Genomic DNA, 17,545 nt, shown 5'->3' with positions numbered 1-17,545 from the left:
AAAGACAGCATCTGAATGGGTAAACTAAGCTGCCAATCTTTGAAGTAAATCCAAAACCACCTTGAAGTCCATACTCACATCAGTAATCAGCTCTGCACTATGAAGCTTCAGCTGCTGAGACCTCACCCTTGAATGGAGTTAACTTGGTATCCAAGTTTAATTCATTGTCATATCAGGACAAAAAACATTTGACAATAACAAAATGCCATCTGATAGAGTATATTTCTATTTGTAGTTGCTGGACAGTTTCTATTTTTGAAACCAAGGGAGTGAGTAGAGCATAAATTCCGTATTTGTGGCAGCGGGGTAGTATTAAAACATATTTAAACACTTGGATTGTAGAGTTATGAGTAATCTCCTCAAAACAGGGATATTGGATGGCAGAGGTGTGACTGGGCATGCGCTTTCAAGCCCTGCTCTGGCAAAGGAGGTAAAAATAACTAAGCTTTTTTGGGGGCAGCTAATATTTGGTTCCTTCAAGGCGTTCCTTGCAGAAGTCTTTCAGCCTTACTACCCATGTTGTGGGTGTACATGTAGTGCACTTCTACGAGCTGAGGTCAGGCACCCACTATGGTCAATGGAGACCCAGAGATGCAACCAAGTGCCCAAACGTGGGCACCTGTAGCTATTTGAGGTGCCTGGGAGTATCTGGGCCAGCTCCAACTGCCTCTGCAGTGGGCTGTGGGTCTCCTGCAGAACCTGGGTTGTATCCACCAGCCTTGTGTGGACTCTGAGACACCCCTCGGCATCTCAGACAGCTTACATCTCAATGTAGGCGTCTCAACCTAGAGCTGTCTCCCTGCCAGGGGCAGATTTCAGGTGCCCAGACGTCAGAAGGTTGTCCAGTTTGAGATGCCCAAGGGTGTCCACAATGCCAGTACAGGGCTGGCACATACCACCCAAGATATGGGAAACCTGCATCATTTGGGGAAGTAGAGGGGATGCCCAAGAGCATCTTAAATGGCACCAGACATCCATGTGAGGGCAACTGAACTGCTCCCCTCATGACACACCATTGGACTGGCATTTTTTAGCAATCACAGGTGAGTTCATCTGACATAAGGGCTATGCAGGACATAAGAAGTTACTTTTCTAAAGATCTTTAAAAATATATATCTTTGTTTTTTACTGTATAGCACAGAGCTATAAAGCACACAGACTTCCTAACTGAATTACATTTGAACAGGGGTCCCTACCAGACTTCATACAGTGTCCGTTCTCTGTTTTATTTATCCATAATTCTATCTTTTCTTATTTCCACCCTTCTATTTATGAAGAAAACTGCTGAAAACACTCCAGAGAAGTGTAAATCATCATAGCTTTCCTGAATTTGATGAAGTTAGGAGAATTTATATTAGGGAAGGGTTTTGTCTTTTCATCTTCAGCTGTCATGGATTCCTCCAGCTCTCTTTTCTGTAATACCCCAGAGGTGCAAAACTTTATGCTGAAACAGTATTGTGTAGTTTATTCAGCTGGTTAAGAATTGTCTGTTTATTATAAACTACAGACTTCTGTTGAGAATTTATTAGGTTTAAAGATTTTAGAGAAAATAAAAAGTGTTTTCTTTCTGATATTTTGACTAATTCTGATGTGACATGAAAACTGTGTGTCTTTCACAGAACACATTCCCATCTTACATGAAATAAAGACTTGGAGGGGAGTAATGGATGTGTTGTCTATTAATAATTGCACTGATGTGGAAAAATATTCTTTGTGTAACAGAGGCCTTTAAGACATTACTTTCTGGGTACGTAAAGTACAAGATCACTTTCCCCTTTCAGTATAATGGAATCTTGTCAGGAATTATGATGGACAATTTTTCTTTTTCAAATTTTAGCACATTGCTGAAGAAATGGAATTTTTTGCTTATGACAGAGACAATAGCTAATACTTCACTAGGCATGAAAATAACACTAAGATTGGACAACTCTGCAAAATACATTGTTAACAGAGCTGACAACAGCAGTTAATCTTAACTTTTTTTTTTTGTGCTGCTGGCAAACTAAAAGATATTTTCCATTTCCCTCTGAAGATGTGTCTATGAGATTCATTGTAGCACTATGGTAAGCAGGAAAGAATAAACTAAAAATGGGATAGTATAACCTTAATTATCTGAAAGGCTTAAGAGAAATCTTCCAGTAGCTCCTCATAACTTTGTCCTGAGCCTCTTTAAACTGAGCTCAGTGCACACATGGCTTCCAGTGATGCTACTGGGAAATGCAGTGTGGCAGTACCAGCATCCCATTGCCCATCTTCCTGCTGGAGTTGTTCCTGCCTTTCTGTGCACATCCGCGGCACCTGCAGCATCACCACATTTTCTGATAGGAAAGGCGGCTCTTCCTTGGTGAGGCTGGGTGGCTGCTGCTGGAAAGTGCCAGCAGTGGGAGGTGATGTACACCCGGACATTGTGCCTGAGCAGTGCAGGGCTCGGCCGCCGTGGTGGGACCGCAGAGCCCTGGGAGGCTGGAGGCTCCTGCACCACTGCATAGCTCTGAAACAGGTTTTGTTTTCTGGAAAATGAAAATGATGAGCAGGCTGAAACCCACAATTTCTCACTACCATTCAGGATCCTCTTTGAAGATCAGAGTTTAACCTGAGATGGTAGGGGAAAGGGAAACACAAGCATGCAGAATGGGGGAAAGAAGAAAGCGTGCTGCTCCTGTGACACCAGACCCCTTGTACAAAGCAGCTGGAGAGAGGTCAAAGCCAGTTTTCATCCTCTGGGCAGAAGCATTTGAAGATGAGACTCACAACAGGGAAGAAGCTTGCAGTCAAATATGAATTTAGGAAGACTAAAAAGTAACTGCTTCAAATCCAACAGGGGACATGTGGAGAAGTCTCTTGATCCAGCAAAACTGTCACTGCAGTAAAAATAATAAGTAAGAGGTCTCTGATTATGAATGGAGGCTGAGAAATATTCCCCCAGAGCTACTCTGAGGTACTGGCAAGAACTTGATGTGTGGCACTGATTAATGATATTGTACACTAGCTCCTCTTGAGACCTTATATGTTTTTAGCAGCAATCTGGTAGGAGAAAACAGAGGACCAGAAGCAGACCTGTTATTTGAGGAAGCTTTATAAAAGTAAAGGTGAAACCCTACCAAAAATCTCTCACAAGCTTACAGATGCTTTAGAAAAATCTTGGAAGTCTTATAGTAACGTGGGATTGTTTAGTGCATGAAGGACTGAGAAGAGCAACAATATGAGCAAACAGGACCCCATATTTTAGGACCACACAGTGATGCATTCATGACCAATTCAGTGAATTGTTGGAAAAGAGTCTCATAAAATGTTGGCAAAGTAATTTCATTTTTAAATTGTTTCCCTTTTGGGACAGATGTGCTTTCCCCACTGGCTTCCCTTTCCCCCTGAATAAATTTTCTTCAATTAAAAATGAATAAATGAATGTTGGGACATGTGTTTCAGTAAGAAAGGTGGGGGATGGGGGGGCGGGAAACACACACGCCCCCCCAAAAAAGGGAAAAAACGAACAAAAACCAACCAACCAAGCAAACAAAAAACCCCACCAAAACCACAAAACATATAAAAGACATTGAACTCATTATTTGTAAGTTTGTTCAGAAAGCTGAAAACCATGTTTTGCACAAGCAGCAGAGATGGAAATTGGCAGTGAAAAGGCAGAGATGACTGCACTGCATCAATGTTAGCATCTATAGTGCAGTCAGTGAAGGTAGATGACAGAAAGAAAAGAATTAAAGCAAATCATGTTTATTAGGTGTCAAATGAGCACATAATTAAGTGCAAGTAGAGGAAAAAAGATGTGTAGGTGTTTAAAGTAATTTTTAGTAACAAGGGCTGGCATCAAAAGCTTAGTTCTGTCTTGTTAAGAAAAACAAAGAGCTTGAGAAACTCCTAGATAAACCTTGCATGATTCCACGTGGTAAGATAGCAGCAATGCATGAGTATGTACACTGCCTTTTGCATAAAGCCACCTCTGAGACTTGTACCTGTTCCTGCCTTTCAAAACTCTGTTACTTCACCTTCCCACAGGCCGGCAAAGCCACCTCAGAACATCACAGAATGAAGGAACACAAGGACTGAGCACAGAAGTGCAAGTCCTTTTGTTGAAAAATCTCACCAGTGGCGGGATATCACACTCAAAGCAAAACTTGAGCTTCCTCTTCATAATTTTACTCCTTTTTCAATGTTAATCATTTTATACTATGGCCCTTTCATGCAGCGGAGATCACAACAGCTGAAAGGGGTTTTAAGAATGAAGCAAAGTGTTTCCTTTTTACAACCTTGCTTTTCTCCCACCATCTCTCTATCCTGAATAATCCTCAGGATGTCTCATGGAGACTTGAGAATGCTCCTGCTTTTCCTATTTCAAGAATAAATTGTGTGTAAAACTGATGAGCTCCAGTTCAGAGGGGATTATCCACACTTCCATGGTAATAGTTGTCTTCATGGACCATCTTCTACTTCTTCATGGACAAGTCTTTTACTTTCTGTGCTTTCTTCTACAAATTCTGCAGATTTTTTCTGTAAGTTTCAGCTATCAAAGGCCATTGCATGTTTCTATTAGCATGTAATATGCCTTTTAAAAATAATTCTGCTAAGCACTCAACCCCAATAACATCTTGTGGCAGGTGGTGCTGCAGATTAATCATGTATTGTGTGAGACTGTTCCCTTTCACTGTTTGTAAAAGTTGTGTCTCTCTATTTTCTTTTCTTGTCTTTTTGTTTGTAACAAATGCAGATTTCAGTACCCAATTTACCTTCTCCACAGCGTTTACTATCAACATATCTTTTGTGCCCTCCCATTTCACTTTTCTGAATGGAAAATTGCTAGTTTTTCGGTCTTTCCTACCAGGCATCTGACTGACTGGTTCTCATATATTCTTTCCTACTTTTCTCCATCTTTTCAAGGTAGAACCAATGTAGTTCAATGCCAAATTTCCAGGGAGGCTTAGTATCTTCTGTGCCTCTCCTCTTTCTTCCTTATCAGTGCTGGGGCTTGGTGTTTGGTTTTTGTTTGTTTGTTAGTTCTTGTGTTTGGGTTGTTGGCTTTTGTTGTTGTTCTTGTGGTGTTTTTTTTGTTTTGTTTTTTGTTGGTATTTTTTGTTTGTTTGGATTTCTTTCTTTGTTTTTAATTCTAGATGTATTTGCAGATATGTTTTTACTGGATAGTGCATAGGTTAGGACTTCCCAGGGCTTGAAGTGAGGAGGCACAGCTGAGTGTCAGGCTGCCACTTTGCTAATGCTGAGCCGCCCCCGAGGAGGAGGGCTGAGAGGAGTTGCTATTTTAGGAAAGTGTGCAGGACTCCCTGGGGTGAACTGCTGTCATGGGCCTGGCCAGAAGAGGATCCTGGGGACAGGTCACAGCTCCTTGTCCTCCTCCCCAAGGTGCAGACACTTCTCTGGCCATCCCCTAATGCGTGCTCTCACCTGCCCCATCACTGACGTTGGCTGTGATAATTAATGACCTGCCATTCCCAGGATTGTTCAAGGACTTGGTTAAATATAGGCACAAAATTAGCGGTGCCAGAACTGCTGTAGTAGGTTATATGGAAATATCTCAAGAGGTATTTGAGGGTCTTTTTGCACTATCTATGCTGCAACTTCAAAATTACATTAGTACGAAACCTTCACTGCTGTTTCTGGGTCTGAACAGAAATTCATTGCTGAAATGGGAAGATTCATGACAGTTGTGTTTTGGATAAGGTTCACTTTGAGGTTCAAACTCCTCCATTCTGTTGGATTTTGTTTGATTTAGACCTTGCTAGCTGTGTTTACCTGAAATGAGAATAGGGAAATGTAGTGCCAGACATCTTATTTGTGTGCCTGCAAAAGATGAAGTAATGAAAATGATACGGAGTTTGTAGGAGGAGAATACCACAGCATCTCAGGGGGCTTGAGCCTCTGAGCCAGTTCTTGGGACAAGTGACTGCTATAGAGGCGAAACCACTGTCAGGGCTGAAAGCTCTGTGAGCTGCACATCTTCCAGCATGGAAAGCAAAAGGGCTTTTGTTGGCAGCTTCAAGAAACAAGATGAGAGAGATGCACAAGAGGTGGCAGCAGTCTGTAGGGACAGCTTGCCCTGGTGAAATAACGAAGGAAAAAACAACAGAAGCTAAGCTACAGTTAGTTCCAGCTCGAGGAGCTAATTAAACAGACCAGGGTCATGTTCAAAGCAGTGGTACATCTTGGGCATTGGGTAGCGCTGGCTGTTTGTTAACCAGGGACATCCAATTCTCAGCAAAGCACCTGGAGAGAAGGTTAGTCAGAGCCACGACAAATGTTCAAGAAATGTTTCTTTAAAAGCTGACAGCTGGAGTTAGCAGCAGATGGTGAAGTGCAGTGAAAGTGGAGATTAAAACCAGAGGGCAGAATGGGAATTGTTAATGCTGGTACCAAACATTCCTGATGGGTGAGATTCAGTCACCCGTGGAAAATAAGCATGCTGTCTCAAGTCCCTGTTGCATCCCAGAAACAAGATTTGAGTGAAGCATAGTCCTTTGGAGAGCCATGTATGTGGGAACCATATGTCACCCAAGGAGAACAGCTAGTCTTCAGAAACTGGCTTGAGGGATTTCTGAATTTCTAATAAGTGATCTGGAGCAAAGCAGAGAGAAAATTAAGCAAAGCCCAAAGGAAAGGCTTCCGCATGTATGTGTGTGTTTGTGAGCCTGCAGCTTCTTTGTTTTTGCCATAAGTGTTGTAGTAATTCCTGCATGCTGAAGCTCTAGGTGATTCAAGGAGTAGACAGGGTTAAAACAGCAAGAATGCAAAGAATGAAAAATGAGCAGGCATAACGTGATTAGGAAAGATGAGAACACCGTGTGGAGCAAAAAGCAGGTAAGGAAAACAAGATATGCCTGAAACACATAATACAGTGCAGATGAATGGGATGGGAGAATGAGAAGGAGGAAGCTGCTGCTGTAAGATACGGGCTCAGAGTCAACAGGAGGATTTACATCAGACAGGCTCTAGGTGTGTGAGTCTGAAACTGGGATTCAGAAAACCCTGTCAGTTCATTGCTTCCCACCAGAGATTTCTCTCATACAGGCCAGAAAGCTCCCTTGGTAGCTGGAGGTCACTGTAGTGCCCAAGCCCTGACTGGAGCTGGACTTCTGTGCACCAAACAGAATCACAGAATCACAGAATCGACTGGGTTGGAAAAGACCTCAGAGATCATCAAGTCCAACCCTTGGTCCAACTTCAGTCCATTTACTAGATCCAATCGTGCCCCCTTGTCCTATTGCTGACTGCCTGGGAGAAGAGACCAATCCCCACCTGGCTATAACTTCCCTTCAGGTAGTTATAGAGAGTGATGAGGTCACCTCTAAGCCTCCTCTTCTCCAGACTAAACAACCCCAGCTCCCTCAGCCTCTCCCCATAGGTCTTGTGCTCAAGTTCCTTCACCAGTCGTGTTGCTCTTCTCTGGACCCGCTCCAGCACTTCAATATCTTTCCTGAACCGAGGGGCCCAGAACTGAACACAGTACACAGGTGTGGCCTCACCAATGCAGAGTGCAGGAGAAGGATCACTTCCCTTGTCCTGCTGACCCCACTAAAAATAGGATACAGGACAGGATACCATTGGCCTTCTTGGCCACCTGGGCACAGTGTTGGCTCATGTTGAGCTTCCTGTCAATTAGTACCCCCAGGTCCCTTTCTGTCTGACTGCTCTCCAGCCACTCTACGCCCAGCCTGTAGCGCTGCAGGGGGTTGTTGTGGCCAAAGTGCAGGACCCGGCACCTGGCCTTGTTGAACTTCATCCCATTGGAATCAGCCCATTTTTCCAGCCTATCCAGATCCCTTTGCAGAGCCCTCCTGCCTTCCAGCAGGTCGACACTCCCTCCCAACTTGGTGTCATCAGCCAGTTTTCTGATGATGGTCTTGGTTATTCAATGGCAGGGTTAGGCTCCTGCCTGCCTTTTCTCCTGATGGCTTCATGCTTTACAGCACAGCAGAACAGCTCAAACAAATGAGCCAGCAGTAGGATTGTGGTTAGTCTTGGCAGGTTGGGGTCCCTAGCTCCCCTGCCTTGTCTGCCATTGCTGATTTGAGTGTTCTCCTTGTTCGATGCATCTCACTTCAGTTATCTATAGGTCACTGTGGGTCTTGGGTTGGTAAGCTGAGGAGATCAGCTCCATGTTTTGGTTGTAAAGAGGAGGACTCTCAGGAAACTGGTTTCTAGGCTAAACTGGCATTTTGAACAAAATTTGTGCTGGAGTTAAGGATGACATGCTCTCCCAAAAGGCTTGCACAGCCTTCTAATGCTTGAACATAAGAGCGATTAGCTTCCCTAGACATCTGTTGTCATCCTGAATAGTGGAGAAAACGCACAAATGAGTATGCTAATAAACTTGGAAAAAAAATAGCTTTGGGTGCAGGAGACGTTTATACTTAAAGGAAGAGAAAGGTCGCCCCTGTAATCCCACAGCATTCAGGCCCTCTGCTGAGGCAGGGCAGGTGGTCCTAGAGACCTCATGTTGCAAATATCTTCCCCAAATTCTCACGTAAGCCCAGACTCGTGTCTCCGCAGCCAAGCTCTGGCATGCGTAGAGACAGCACAACCCTTCTGTGAGCCAGTGCATTAGTCTGGATGACAACAGCGGTATTAAATATACCAGCAGCAGCAGCAGCTGTCCTCCCAGCCTTGGCAGACGGGGCCATGGTGTTGGCAGCCCTTCACAAAGGTGTCCTCCTTGGGCTCTGCTGTGGAGGTTTTGCCTGTTGAGGTTTGCCCGTGCGGTGTCCCCAGGCAGGCTCCTCCAGAAGGGGTACATCATGCTGGTGTGGGGCTGCCCAACCCCCTGTCCTGCAAGACTCTCTGAATCTTACTGCAGCAGACAGGCAAAAATGATTAATGCTGGACTTCTACCTTGAGGCTGGTGTCAGCTGGAAGAATATAATATCTTGGCACAAAGTAGAGGAAGAAAAGGTTTTTTTTTTTCCCCAGGATGATTTATCACCAGCTGTTTGAGTCTGACCAGATGTCTGCAAGGCTTGAAGCCCTCTTGAGGAAGAGAATTTATTTATTTAAAGAGGTACAAAACTTTTCACAACGAGCCGTATTTGCTAAAGACAGGCCCAAGTCAGAAGCTGCAAGGCACAACCTTTATTTGCCTGGCTAAACAAACTCTTCTATGTGTGAGTGTAGCCTGAGCAGATCCCACCTCTTTTCCCATCGCTCAAAGAAGCAGTTGCTCTGGTCTGAGACAAATAAAGCATTTCAGGACCCAGAAGGAATAAAATAAATATAAAATAAAATAAAATAAGAGTGACCACATGTCTATAGTTCAGTATTTACTGGGAAATGGGAGACTCTTGGAATTTGCCTTGCTTTAGTATTTTATATTTACATCACAAGGCATCTGTGGGTCTGAAGTCCTGCAGTACCCAGGGCACCAACGCTGCCATCTACAAGGATGTCCAAATACCCCATTTTCTCCCTAGGAGAGGAACCAATGTCTGCTTCTGGAGAAGATGAGCCTCTATTTATCCAGTGACTAGGAAATCTCAGTTTTATTTCTAAAACTCACCATATGAGTGTTCACCTCAAGTGCTGGGTAGCCCCTGATACTGTCTCTGTGCTGTGGGCAGCCTGTCTCATCCATGGACCCCTTGGATGGGCACTGTAGCTTCTCTCCAGCCTTGCTGTGGCCCCATCTCCTTTTGCTCCTGTCTGGAGCCCATGGCTGGAACCCGGACCTGGTGCATTGCTTGCCATATTAGGGGCTCTTGATGGGCCTCATGATCAGCCCCCAGATCTGCCCCACTATGGTCCAACCCTGGGGACTGGACCTGTAGGTATGGCCATGGTCTGTGCCGGTGTCTCCCTTTCTCCCAGCTCCGAGCTGAGGCTTCTGTTGGCTGTTGCGTGGGGAAACCAGGCTGTCCAGAGGGACTTAGTCTTGGTGACCACATCACCTGGTGCAGAATGACAGGTAGGACAAGGGAGCCGACAGGTAGGACCTACAACCCTCAGGGGAGTCCAAGACAGGGTGGCACCTGGGCGCTGTCCCTGTCTTGGAGAATTCCCACATCACAGGGGTTTAGACCCCTGTCAGCCATTTGGTGGTGCCCAAAAGGGGAGGCTCAAGTGGAGGCTGCCATGCCTTTCCAGCTGGCTAGAGAGGGCCAACACTCCTGCCCAAAATCTGCCCTCTGTTTCAGCTCTGCTGCCGTCAGTCATCAGCCACCAGCGGAGACCATCCTGTGGCACTGTGGTCTGTTGGCAACCTGGTCAAGCCCATCTGTATCACAGCCTGCAGAGCAGGGTGAAGTGGCTGAGTGGTTAAGTGATTCAACCTATCACATCCCTTCTCAAGTCGCAGGTACATCATCCTCAGCTCCCAAAACAACAGCCAAATAGAGAACTTCTGTGGTTCGGTGACTATAGCTAAGCACCAGCCCAATGGCTGGTGTGGGAGCTTGGGATGAGCTACAGCCAACACAACTCAAAACCAGGCTCTGACAGCTCGGGGGAATGGCTTTTCCTTCAGCTCCATAAGCAGGAGCTCTGTAGGCCTGTGCATCCAAAACCAAAGACAGATGGTTCTCATTCTGTCATCCACTGAGAGACATGCCTCTATTTGGCTGGTGATTGCTCCCCATGTTTCTGACAGGTCCTGCTACAAAGGGTGTCTTGCCCCCCACAGCCACTCTGAGCGACTGAAGAGGCCACAACACCCCTCTGCAATTAATGCTCTGATATTCCCTTTCACCTAATTAGATCCGTAAAGCAGATATCAGTACACATTGGTGTTAAACCCTGATGAACTGACAGCATGTTTTCCAGAATGCTTCTCCAGGTGACATCCAACATCAGGTGACTCCTTCTCAGACCCAGCACTGCTGTCGCCCCTCCGCTTGGCAGAACAGGCTGCCTAATTCTCACCAAAGGAAACAAGCATCGAAAATAACAGAAGCCGTCCAAAACCTCTAATGAAATGGCCTCAATAAGCTTTCAAATTCATTAGCTGGAAGTGACTTAGTAACTTTGATACCCCTCCCCTTCAATCGACTTCCTCTGGCAAGCGCAAAGGCCCTGGAAGGCTCCAGCACGCAGGAAGACTGGGCAGCAGTCCCATGGCAGCAAACTGTTTAATGACTGGATTGTTGTGTGAGTGACTGTCATCTGTGAGAGGAGGATGTTTTCCAGTTTGTCCTTGGCAGCCGAAGCTTTGCTGGAGGATAACCACATTGCAAATATGGGGAATTTCAAGAACTTCTGCTTTTAAGCATTTTGAGTGATGGGTGCTCTTGTGAAGAGCAGGTTGGGATCTGCACTTCCTTGAAGCTCCAGGAGGCCTGAGCATCCCTAATCAGGAAAAGGAATCCCCTTTAATTTCAAAATATAGTTGGAGGTTTTTTTAGGTACAGTCAACAACAGAGATTTCCCAAGCCCTGCGATTTACAGGCAGCAATCATGAAGGTTTTTTTCACCTTTTTACACTAATGCAAAGTTTTCATAGTACCTGTGTCTACCTAGTGAAATGCAAGATAAAAGGTAAAAAAGCTGAAGCTCGTGTCCCTGTGAACAGTCTTCTCTTGATGCCACTTCTATGTTTATAATGAAAATACATTTTTCATACTGAAAAGCTATAAACTAGATCTGAAAAGCAATTTCAGCAGCAGAATGTTAATTATTAACACTAATTATATGAAACTGGAAGTGCTTAGCAGCTTGGGTAAACTACCTAAATAGATACCTGCACACAGCTACATTTAAAAGCCTGTTTTTCTACAGCAGAGCTTATTCTGGTGATAAATGATGGTTTCATTTGAAATAATCAGAAGACACCAAGTATTGTTTATCTGCTCCTGTTACAGCTCCAAAGGATTCTGAATAGTGAAATGCCTGGACCTTTTATTCATCTTTTAATTTCCCCATGAAAGAAACAGCAGTCCACATTACAGCACTTTGTCATTTGCTGTCAAGATGATGCGCTGTGGTTGCACATGAGGAAATGGCCTAAAAGCAAAGCAGCACAGAAAGCAATTTTCACCAGCTAAGCATTCTCATCTGAACTTCTAAAAGATTCCATTAACTGGTATATAACTAACGAATAACAATTTTCCTGTTGTTTAGTATGCTCGTGGTTGCTCAGTGACTGCTAGGTGGCAAAGCAAACATTATTTTTTTCACGGTTGCTGTTGTCTTCTGACACTTTCAAAGTTCCACGGCAGAAGAGAATCTATTTCATGGCACCACTGAAATGCAATATATCTTAATGTTCATCTGCTCTACTGAGGAGGTGTCAGAGGTTAAGTACAGCTCTTTGCAGGGAAAGAAAAGCTTCACGAAAACAATGGTGCAAAGAGCTAAATGGAATTACCTCCTATGAGTCCAGCCGCCCCTGCTGAATTAAGATACTTCATGCAGCTCAAACTGCAGCTGGTCTGTACCTTCACTGTGTGCAATCTTACATTTGTAATACAACCTTGTTTCCTAAAATCAGATAATTTCACCCCTCTTCGTGTCTGGGGGAATGCTTATTTCAGAACTCACACAGTGAGTGTTCATCCAGTCTCCTGAAGTACTGAAAGGGTCAAATCAATAGGAATACTAGAAAGTCAAGCCCTTTCCATTGCTTTTCTTCTGAATATCTCCCCTGTATTTTGACAATGATGCTAAGATGAAAATTACAGATAATATTTTGGGCCTAATATTGCCCTGTTTAGGTAATAGGCAAATATCCAATTTAATGCTTCAGTTAGCACTATCAGATACATACCTAAGTTAAAATAGCATGTGCCTCCCCACTTCAAGAGGTTCAAGAATGATATCTCCTTCCTTTTTGCACACAGAAGGCCTGAGAGGCACTGAAGGTAGTTCCCATGCACAAATTGTGGTCTTCTGGACAGCATGTGGCAGGGCAGAAACGTCACACGTGCAGAGACATCATCCATGCATTGACTTTGTTCCTCATGCTGCATCTGCTGCAGAAGCCAGAAACCTTTAACAAAAATCACAATCAATTGACTCCTGCCATTCAGACTTTGAGCACTAAATGTACCCTGCTCTGGGTAAGGGCATGACCACCAAGTTTTTTCCTTGCCTCTGTTGCTCCCGCTAGCAAGGCAGAGGGATGTCTACAGAACAGAGATTCTTATTGCTCAGCTTTGGTTTTAAATGCTGAATTTTCAGTTAATCTTCCTATAGAAAACTAGGAGAAACGGCCAAATCACGGTCCTTCTCCTAGTCCTGAATTTCAGTTTATTTCTGCAGATGCCAGTAGCTAGTTCAGCTTCCACTGAGGGAGCCCCAGCACTGGGATTTCTCTGCCATGAAAAAACGGTAGACATGAGATTGTTCAGAAATGGCTATTCAGGAATAACTTTATCTCGAGGATACACCTTGTTTATCTTCAGAGATGTGGGAACTGGAAGGCTACCCCATCCCCCCTTCCTCCAAGGGAAAGGAAATAAAAAAAGCTAGAGGAATGTTATTTCTTTTCCTGCCATGCAGCATAGTAAGGCAGAAGTAATTAAAAGAACATACGGAGAAATGAACAAAGTTGCCAAACCTGGCTGTTCAAAGAGCGTGGACTATCCAAATCCTCAGAGGTCTGCACAAAGGGGCAATTGCACAAAAGCTGTCTCTACTGAAGATTCTCCAAGTAGAAGAGCTTGGCAGAAAATCGGGTGGCTGTTTATGAGCTTGGCTTCCAAGTTCCTCCCTCTGCACTCCCCCCTAAATCCTACTTGGCTTGGAAAGCCCCTTTCACAGGAGAGGCTGTCAGGAAGAGTCTATAAGCAGAGCTTTAGGCAATCCTGAGGGCCTACCTCAAGCTTAAAATAGATAAATGACCTGACACCATAGATGTTGGGAGCAGCAAGCTATGGCTTTCAGTTTCTACTTTCCTACAGACAGATGGCAAAGTAAAGTCAAGAAAATCCTAGTGATACCAAAATCTATGGTGCCAGAAAGAGGTGTCTCCAAACTCTGTCTTGAGCAACCTTTATTCTTCCATATCCACACACCAGCCACACTTCTTCCATCTTTAGATCTTGGTGGTGCAGCGCCTATCTACAGTCAGGGTTGGTGTTTTGTTGTTGTTGCCTTTTTTTTTTTTCCCCCAGCTAACAAAATGTAAATTAACTCTGATGCAAGGGAATTCAAATACCTCTTTCTGTGAAGAATAAGACTCATCTCAGCTTTTAAAAAGACTTCTGGCCTTTTTCACATAAATCAACTCTGATGCAAAAGTATTCTCATGGGAGAAAAGACAAGGTATCTTTACATTAGTTCTGAAGAGTCTCAGAAGGAGCAATATGTTAAAAGTTCATTTATTTCCACTTAAAAACAATTTGAGTTCATGGAGCATAAGCCTCTTATAAAGATTTTTCTGGTTTTGATCTTGGCTCAAAACATTGGTATCTATTTTTCTAAGAAACATGATTTTGAAAAAGCGAATAGTTGTGAGGAAGTTACCTTGACCAGCTAGTGAATTTTGTTTCATGCACTAGAAATAAAGGCACAATATACATGAAATAGCATCTCCACTGTAGAGAACTTAACCTTGAAACCAGACTAGCAGAGATTTTGTCAGGTTTTGTACATCAGGAATGGTTTAGCCCCAGGTCTATTTAAACCAAACTCTGAAGGTTTAAATCCCACTGTATTACAAAAGTATTACTCACTCATAGTTAATTACATATTCCAGTTGGAGTCATGACCCTTTCTGCACTGAAAGGAGCAAAAGCAGCAAATAGCACAGCTCTGCAACACCGCATTTTTGGCACCTGAATCCTGTACTTGGCATATCTGATCAAGATCAATTAATGTCAACATTAAGACCATATTACGGAAACAAAATGCCTTCCCAACAGAGATACTAGCATTCTACAAGGGATACTCTGGAACACTTCAATTTTGCGACTGGTGCCTCCAGCAAGCCAGCTCCACCTTCAATACTATTGATTGCTACCCAAACTTGTGTTTCCAAACTCCCCACATTATGGGTCATCTGCCCTGATCCTGGGCCATTCAGAGAACTGAGCTTCAGCAGAAAGCTTCAGGAGGAAAATGAATTATTTTTAACCTGTGCCAGAAATTTTGTGTTCCAGTAGCTGCAGAACAAGGAAAAGCATTCTTAGGGACCTGAAGAAATGATGGCGGTGGCTGTGCCCAAACCTTTGCAATTCAATGCATCAACACAAAATGCCAGAGGACTGTGTTCTCCACAGGCCCTCTCCTGCAAAGCTCTGGTCTCAGAGGTGAAGCTCAGCCCTCCTGATGATACTGTCAACACTCGGCAAAAGGACAGATGCCACAACTGTGAGGCGCTGTGAGTGCAGATGGCACTGCTTTATGTGCTTGGTTTCTGCCGTGTGGGGAAACTGTTGAAAATTCCCAGATGACTGCAGAAAGCAGTTCACATACCCCTGGGAAAAGGGGGTGCTGAACCTGAACCCTGTTTTCACAGCCTAGATAGGAAAAAAACCCCACCCTCACTCAACTCCCTATTTTGATAGTTTAATTCAATGCTGTGATCAGAACACATCAATCCACAAAGTATCTGGTTAAACTGTAATGCCCTTGGATCACAAACAAACCCCAGATCACATACAGGTTTCAGGTATGGTATTTCAAAGGAAAGCGGAAATAATTTTTTAAAATTTATTTATTTTTCCACCCCAAAATCAATTTATGCATAATAAGGGCCTGGGAGGGATGATCCTTCCTGGATTGCAGAGGGAATCAGCAGAAGCTGTAGAGCATGAGAGGAACACAGAGTGAATCTGGTGCAAATTTATTTTTAATTTTGCTGCTGTTAACAGCAGCCTACTCCTCTTTTAAATACCACTCCCTCCTCTTTCTGGGCTGAGACACTGTTTGCTTATAGATGAAATTCCTGAGCCCAGAGTTAAAATAGAGGTCTACATATGAATAAAACAACGAACATGATTCTGGAAGGATTTATCAGTTTACGCAAAACTGAGAAGCAGCCATGTTTTCTGGAGGGGCAACAAGATTAATAATAACTGGTAGAACACTGTTTTGCTCTGCAAAATTCAACCCTAATTGCTGCAGTGCATCAGAGTTTGGACGGCTAGTAGGCAAATACTCACATCTACCTTATAGCCCTACAGCCTGGATGGCAAAGACATGAAATGGCAGTTTGAATACTGTGTCAAATCATTAGGGAGTGTGACTTAGAGCTCTTGCCGTTCTGCAGCCAAAATGTTATATACGTATGTTCGGATTTTGGCTTGTTAGAGAACATTCTGTCAAAGGCATCAGGAAAAACTGAACTTGAACAATCTGGACAAAGCTTTTTTTCTTTTTTTCTTTCCCTCTCCAAATCAGTGTCTGGTCTGCTCTTCAGAAATAGTTAAAGAGCCAACAGCAGACAGCTTGTTGAAGAATATCTGTGTATCCTGACTGAGATTACGGTGAGAATCTAAGAATTCTTCACATTCTCTGGCCTTTCATTTTCTCTTCTGTGTGGAAATAAATGACAGAAGAGGAAAAACTGGTTACTTCGGAAGTCTCTGAAAGAAAGAACAATTTAGCAACATCATTATTATAAACTGTAACACACTTATGAACAGCATGTAATATAAGCTTTTTAATAATATTTGACTTAATTACCCAGATTATTATCTCCTCAGTCTTTCACGGTTATCACTGAACACCTTCAATTTACATTCTTAAATAAGTTACTGTGTAAATAAAGTATGTTCAGAGTTCTTGTATGTGGACAGTACTTACATTTAATTACAGATGATATGGATGTGTTTATAGGTGCAAAATACATTAAAATCGTTTACAGGAAATTAGCTCAACTAGTACTAACTAAATGTTCACAACAGCACCGACAGTAGCTCAGCTATTTATTTCAACATGCTTTTCAAAATGTACCTTGGAACGCAGTAGAAAAGAAATTCAAAGAAATGCCAAAAGGAGGGAAGCACAGAAGATTAAAACTCCATAGCAGGATGGATCAATAAAATATTAAACCGCAGTTCTTAAATGTAGGTACTACACCAAGTAGTAGTCTGATTGGTCTTAAATGGTGTTAAAAGCCCTTGTTTTCTAAAGGAGACAATAATAAACACTTTGCCTATTCAATCCAATCAAGATTTAGGCATCGGGCTATAAAAGCAAACATATCTGACACTTCTTCTATAACTTTAGCAGTTGGCTTTCCTGCTCCGTGCCCAGCCTTGGTGTCAACATGGATGAGAAGGGGATTGGTTTGTTTGCGGCTTCGGCCCACAATGTATTGCAGAGTAGCGATGAACTTCAGTGAATGCAGAGGGACCACACGATCGTCGTGGTCTGCAGTGAGGAGCAGCGTAGAGGGATACTGGGTGCCGTCTTCTTCTGGTAGTTTGATGTTGTGAAGTGGGGAGTACCTGAGAAGAGCACACAGATCTTTACATATTTTTTTTCCTCAAGACCCAAAAGAAGGTCTTCTGATATTGAAATAGTCACAGGGGCCTTTGCTGCCACTTGGAGTATTACATTTCTCAATTGCATAAATCAGATTTGCACTACTGGTAGTGGCCACATATCTCTGCCTCTCAAATGTGAAGCAAGTACATTTATTTAATTTCAGAGA

General features: G+C 43.5%; 1 protein-coding gene across 1 annotated transcript in view; it reads right to left on the bottom strand.

Moving 5' to 3' along the window:
• Positions 1-14,248: 14,248 nt before the first annotated feature.
• Positions 14,249-17,545, bottom strand: part of PREP (prolyl endopeptidase) — a 104,716-nt gene continuing 101,419 nt past the window's right edge. The window contains exon 15 of the mRNA XM_082047852.1: positions 14,249-17,339. Within this exon, the coding sequence (XP_081903978.1) occupies positions 17,045-17,339 (295 nt within the window). The 3' untranslated portion in view covers positions 14,249-17,044. The remainder of the gene's footprint in view (positions 17,340-17,545) is intronic.

This window comes from Streptopelia decaocto, assembly GCF_964273445.1.
Source record: "Streptopelia decaocto genome assembly, chromosome: 3".
In the NCBI taxonomy this organism is placed as follows: Eukaryota; Metazoa; Chordata; class Aves; order Columbiformes; family Columbidae; genus Streptopelia; species Streptopelia decaocto.
The sequence above is the reverse complement of the archived record's forward strand: the minus strand, read 5'-3'. Positions and strand labels throughout refer to the sequence as shown.